Consider the following 7,072-nt stretch of genomic DNA (forward strand, 5'->3'; position numbering starts at 1 on the left):
GTTTATATCAAAAACTTTGATCTTTGATTTTCTTTTCCTGATATAATTTTGCCGATCTATTGTGTGGGTCTTTGATTCGTGCGGGTTTTTCGATGGAAGCTATCAGATGCAATAAAATGAAATTGAAGTATATAATGCCCGCTAATTTAATCGAGGATGGAGACACTGATGGAGGTTCCAAAAGTTATTCTACAGTTAGTCGCATTATAAGTTTGGAAGATAAGTTGGTGGTTGATGTTTCTGGTCAAAATTTAGATTTTTCTTTTCTAAATAATGTTGATGATTCCGGTACTGAAACAAGAGCTGCTTGATCGAATTATTGAGAAGCGGTTTCAAATTTGGGAAGTTGGAATGGTATACCATTTTAAAATTGGTTTCTAACTGGATTTATGCGGTTTTCTATCGGATTAGGTTCGTAAACAGGTTAAACTATATATATGGAGAAATATATGAGAACTTTTGATTCGGGTAAAAATAAGTTGAGAATTTATGATTCGAGAATATTTGAGACGAGGTCATAACTTTAAGTTGTTTTGGTACAATTGAATACATTTTGTATATCTGAATTATCTAAGACTTATATATACGATCATGATTATAATTTTCATTTTTTAAAATTATATTATACTATANATATTTCTTTCAATTTCTCAACTTTTATTGGGTTAGTCATAAAATCATTGTAATCGAGTAGATAATTTTCACCAATTGTTCATCCAATATCTTTGGAGTAAAAAAAAAACTTCATGGTTAAAAAAACTATGTCACAAAATAATTTTAGTAATTATAAGAACTATAATTATGCTAAAATGAAAGTAAAACAACAGAAATTTTGTTTAATTTGTTTAGAAGACATTTTATAGGTGGTGATAAAGAACATACTATAACAATAAAATAATTTTGGATGTAAGAACATATTTTAATGGTAAAACATAGAGTAAAATTGTATGTGGTTACTTATTAGATGTTGCTTTGCATGAATTTGTTGCATGTAAAATATTTTGTGAATAAGTTGTGAAAAGTTTTTGAAATTTGTCAATAATAATATCTGTAATGATGAGTATTTGGCAAAAGTTTTAGTAGGATATAGTTTAGCTTTAAATTATTGTAAGAATTGTTATAATTTATAAAAAATATAAAAATATAAATAAATGTATGAAGGTAAATAAAAATATTTTCTAACTTAAATTATTTATATATTTACTTTAGGAAATAAAATTTCTTTTTATATTTTTAAAAAATTATTTAAGATTTAGGATTTATTTTTTTCAACAATTTTTAAATCCGTACATTATGCGGGCCCTTATCTAATTATGCGGGCCCTTATCTAGTTACATTCTAATTTTTAGTGGTCACTTACTTTAACAAATTAGCATGCATTTTTTCACATGGATAAAATATATCACAAAAGAGAGATTACACGATCGTTTTGGTTTTAACGGTGCAAAGGATTAGACAAAATTTTCAACACATGTGTACTGTCGATTTTCAGAAGTTCTGTGTTGTTTTTTTATTGATACCAAAATTCGAACAGTATCAAGCTTGTGGACGCAATATTTGACTAATTAAGCGTGGTGTTTGTTTATTTTTAACTGTAATTAGATATGCATGTTTGGAAAACTTAAATCCATTTTTCTCTCAACGTTAGGTGTTTTGTTAATCTGTTTTTAACGTTATAAAATTTTAAAAGTACACGGTACCGAGTTTCAAAAACTAGACTTCTACAAGTTTTTGTAGTCAAAGACTCAAAGGTATCAAAACTTGTAAGTTAAAGACTCCATCATCATGTTATAGACTTCATGTATCTATGAGTAGTATTCCAACAAATTACTGATGGTTATTTATGCTACGTACGGACGTTCGTATACCAGTGAACTTTTAATTTTGGTAGTCACCGGTAATTACAATTCCCAACATAACATTGGTGATTATCAATGGATCCATCCTTTGTATATTTAGTTTTATGTATGTGTTTTTCCTCTTAATTCACAACCTAAGAAATGAATTATGGATTAAGACCATGACTAAATTTAGTCAAAATTGGTAACGACTTTGTATCATATTGGTTATAACGATGGATGTGTATACGTACGTAACAGAATGGTTATAATTCTAAGGATATAGCAAACAAATTACACTATAAATTAAAAGAATACTTATACTTTCGATGGGTCCGACCAAAGATAGTTGAGGACTGACCCTGCATAAGCGGATTCCAACTTTTACCACCACCTTACTTCTCCCCAATACTTCTCTTGCAACTTTCCCTTTCTACACCATCTCTATCTATACATTCTCTCTCTTTCAAAGAAAACAAACAAACAGAGAACAAAAAAAAAAGTGGAAGATGCAAGAGCTGCCGGATTGCTTGTACGAGGGAGAGCAACCATCCTTAATCACTCCTTCATCTCCCACACCAAATCAGACTCTCTACCTTTCCAACCTCGATGACCATCATTTTCTCAGATTCTCTATCAAGTACCTTTACCTTTTCCAAAAATCTATCCCCTCTCTCACCTTGAAAGATTCTCTCGCTAGGGTTCTAGTCGATTACTACCCTTTCGCGGGTCGGATAAGAGCATCCGATGACGGGAGGAAGCTCGAGGTTGATTGTAATGGGGAAGGCGCGGTTTTTGCAGAAGCTTTCATGGATATAGCTTGCCAGGAGTTTCTTGATCAGCATTCTCCCAAACCAAACAAGTCTTGGAGGAAGCTCTTGTTCAAGGTTCAAGCTCAGGGTTTCTTGGATATTCCTCCTCTTGTTATACAGGTTCGTATCTCGTTTACTTTTTCTTATTCTTGCTGAGCCACTTATGATTTATCAATATCAAAAGTCAAGATCATGAGTCAGATTGTTTCCACATTAGTTGATAGTTTGTAAAAGAATTATATTCGAATTTTTTTGGAGGGGGATAAACGTAGCTCGAATATTTTAGGTTTCATAAAGTTAGTTGGACGACTGACTGTTCTGTTTAGATATATGATATATTATAGGAATAATCCAACAATTCCTGACTCCTACATTGATTCGGCCACTTTAAACTCTTTTCAAATAAGAAATGCATACTTTTTCTGATCGTGCATATAATGCATTCGATGTATCAATAACATAAAGGTTTTTTTCTACCACATTTCTTCTTAAAATACGTGAACTTTTAATAAAGAGATTTTGATTAGAAGAAAAAGAAGGGTACATAGAGAATAAACTTGTCTGTTACTCTTTTTCTTTTATTGGTTTACAAGATAAACAAAACTCTTTATCTTGCCATTGAGTGTCTATTTATTTACTAATTAATGTATTCTATAACTCTTGCATGCTATGAACCTATGATCTTATTAAAAACCGCGTATCTATGAACTTACATATAACGCCTTTTTTCTTCGTCGGCAGGTTTGAATATTAACGCGTACATAATAATAAATGGTTATTTAGTAATGGCTTACGAAAGTTATTAAATAATATGGCTCAGGTGACGTATCTCCGTTGTGGGGGTATGATTCTCTGCACCGCGATCAATCATTGCATATGTGATGGCATCGGCACATCGCAATTCCTACATGCATGGGCCCATGCCACCACTAGCCAAGCTCATCTCCCGACCCGACCATTTCACTCCCGTCACGTGTTAGATCCACGAAACCCTCCACGTGTCACACACTCACATCCTGGTTTCACCGGAACCACCACCGTAGACAAAAATTCCACCTTCGACATATGCAAGTATTTACAGTCCCAACCACTGGCTCCGGCCACCTTAACCTTCTCGACATCTCATCTCCTACGCTTAAAGAAAACATGCGCTCCCTCACTAAAATGCACTACGTTCGAGGTACTAGCGGCTCACACATGGCGCTCGTGGGCTCAATCTCTTGAGTTGCCGTTATCCATGTTGGTCAAACTCCTATTCTCTGTCAATATGAGGAAAAAGCTGAATCCAGAACTTCCTCAAGGATATTATGGTAACGGGTTTGTACTAGCTTGCGCCGAAAGCAAGGTACAAGACCTAGTCGATGGTAATATTTACCACGTGGTTAAATCGATACAAGAAGCAAAAGCAAGAATCACCGACGAATACGTAAGATCAACGATAGATTTACTGGAGGATAAAACAGTGAAAACAGACGTCTCAAGCAGCTTGGTCATATCACAATGGGCGAGATTGGGACTAGAGGAGTTGGACTTGGGAGGAGGAAAGCCAATGTATATGGGTCCTTTGACGAGTGACATTTATTGCTTGTTTTTACCTGTCGCCGAAGATAATGATGCCATTAGGGTTCAGATGTCCCTACCGGAGGATGTTGTGAAGAGACTAGAGTATAACATGGTTAAGTTCTTAGATGGAAAAGATAACGAAGATGAGAATTCTTATGTATGATGAAGTTTTTCTTCATAATTTGAATGATCTATAATAAAAGAGTAGCTCACATGATGACTTTTTATTGGTTGTATGTTTTGTACTGTTCCTCATATATATATATATATATATGGTTTGAAGACACAAAATGGACACTGAACCCCAATAAAAGAGTAGCACACTTGTCGGTTTTTTATTGGTTTTGTTAAACACAAAATGGAATGCAGAAGATGGGAAACTAATTTTCGTCATCTATCCTATACGATAATGATATTAACTGATCCATGAATTCAGCGGAACACTTGTTCTAATTTAGTTCATCAACTTTAGCTCAACGGTTCTTATATCGAAGCCCTTAAATAAACATTTCCTGTATATCCGATTTTGGTGACAGCGATAGCTTCTTTTGGTATGAGAATATAACTATATCATATCAAAGCACTATCTCTTTCTTAGTGGTAGTAAGGTGGCGTAAGCCAAGGCGAAAATAAGCTCATTAGCACATACGGACATAGCTTAACTAGCTAAACTTTAATCTATATAAACGTTTTACCTACCACTATCAAAAAAATCCTACATTGTGGGTGTGGCTGGTCTATTCTTCTTTTGGTTATGGATAAGATACTATGTTGTTTGTTTGGTTTCCAATGTTTTCAAACTCAATTAACTTCTGAGATGTTATTTGGTTTCAGATTCCGTTGTATATAATCTTCTGCATCCATGCAGATTTTGTTTTTGCTGATGGATATAGAGAAGCACTTTCGGCCTTAAATAATCACAAAGATTTTTTTTTTTTTTTTTAAGGTGAGTAGTGTGGAAACAAATTTTCAGTTTTTTTAAACAGTTTTTAATACCATTATTTTTAATAAAACCAATAAAAGTTCAGGAGTTTAAAAAATAAAAGAAAACAGGTTTCGACATGTTAAACCATATCTTGAGTCCAAACAGATCTGTTTTCTTTTATTTTTATAATTATTATTTTATGTATAAGATTTGTGATATATTGATTAATTGTTTTAGAAATATATCTATTGTTTTTAAATCAATATATCTGTTTTTTTTATAATTATTAATTTATGGAATAGATTTGTGATATATTAATTTTTTTAAAAATAAAATATTTTTGCAGGTTTTTAAGGTGGAGAATGTAATTATTATATTTTCTTAAATAAAATAAAATAAACATAATTTATATTGCTTAAAGTATTATTTTCGTATCTTTTAAATAATTAATAATAGAATGTTATAAAACTTTTTTTTTGGGGAAATAGCAATATATCTTTGATTTGATATGGAAAAATAAATTGATCCTTGGAGAATAAAAAAGATTAATATTGATTTTTTGGAGTTTTGACACATGTAAATTAATATTCACTTGCATCAATTATATGCAACCGATATCAATAAATTTTTGAAATACATGTATTATTTAATTTAGCATCATATTATTATTGATATCAGTTTTGTATCATCTATTTAATTGATATTTAATTTGTATCATTATATTAAGTGATGTAAATTATATTTTCTCTCAAATATTTTTGAATTGATGCAAATTAAAACAAAATTGTGTCACTTTTATTGAACCGATGTCAAATTATTCGATTAACACATCAATAATAACAACTGATGCTAAATCACATAATTATGCATCATTTATTAATAAGTCATTTAAATTGATATTATTTACTTTTATGATACTGATTAAGTGATGCAATCAACCATTTTTTTTCCAAACACTTTGAACTCTAATAAATCAATCATATGCATTGATTGTGATACATTTTAGTTTTTTTTCTTGTACTGAAAAAGATCTTTATATTTTGTAAAATATTAGTCTAAACCACTTGTATATTTTAAGTAATTAATATTATTTTATGCTAAAAATTACAACAAAACATATAGCTAATTATTTGTTCACAGTTCAGAGTTATTTATGTATCAATCATCAATTGAAAGTTTTTATGAAACTATGGACAACAATTCTTTTCACTTTTGAAAACTCTATAATTGACCAACCCAAATATTTGCTACTCAAATCAACATAAAATCATGTTCATTCTTATTTCATTATCAACCACTATTAATACCAATTCGAAATTAAGATGTTTTCAAAAGTTAACACTATAGTAAATCTTTTGATATCTACAATTAATATACATATAACTGATTCCTTGGTAGAGAGTTGAGAGAGGATCTGACATAACACATCGCATGGCAAATCACTTAACTTGTCCTTCAAATGATTTGACTTTTGTTTATTCTAAAATCTTTTATTTTCTAGTAGTAGATAAAGTATTGTCCAAGTTATGTGATTCTAGTTTTCAAAATCTAGTCAATTTTGTTTATCAATATATCGAAAGAGTGATCCACATGTTAAATTGTTATCACATATTAATATGTTCTTTGTTCTACATGTCAACCCTTCAATAAGATATGTATGTCTTTTCTCAAAGTAATTTAGTAAACATTCCAAATATTTTGGATGGGCAAAATAAATGTCCATAAGAATGTACTGATATGTAAAAAGCAAAAACATTTATGAGGAAGTTGGCCCTAGCACTTCTCTCTCGCACAACCCCCAAGACTTCTCTTCCCGGCGGCGTCGATTCAGATCAGCGTCGCTGGGCCACTGTTCTGTCACTGCCGCCCTTTCCTCTGTTACCAAACCCTATTCTGGACAAGTTACTCCGGCCATGCTACAACTTCAATTCCTC

The 7,072-nt window shown here is 31.5% G+C and overlaps 1 protein-coding gene across 1 annotated transcript; it reads left to right on the forward strand.

Annotated features, from left to right (window-relative positions):
* LOC104741367 (omega-hydroxypalmitate O-feruloyl transferase) lies at positions 2,180 to 4,438 on the forward strand. The gene is made up of 2 exons (XM_010462215.2): positions 2,180 to 2,770; positions 3,471 to 4,438. The coding sequence occupies exons 1-2, from the start codon at positions 2,348 to 2,350 to the stop codon at positions 4,374 to 4,376; spliced, it is 1,329 nt and encodes a 442-aa protein (XP_010460517.1). The 5' UTR covers positions 2,180 to 2,347; the 3' UTR covers positions 4,377 to 4,438.

The sequence above is a fragment of the Camelina sativa genome, chromosome 14 (assembly GCF_000633955.1).
Source record: "Camelina sativa cultivar DH55 chromosome 14, Cs, whole genome shotgun sequence".
NCBI classification, from domain to species: domain Eukaryota; kingdom Viridiplantae; phylum Streptophyta; class Magnoliopsida; order Brassicales; family Brassicaceae; genus Camelina; species Camelina sativa.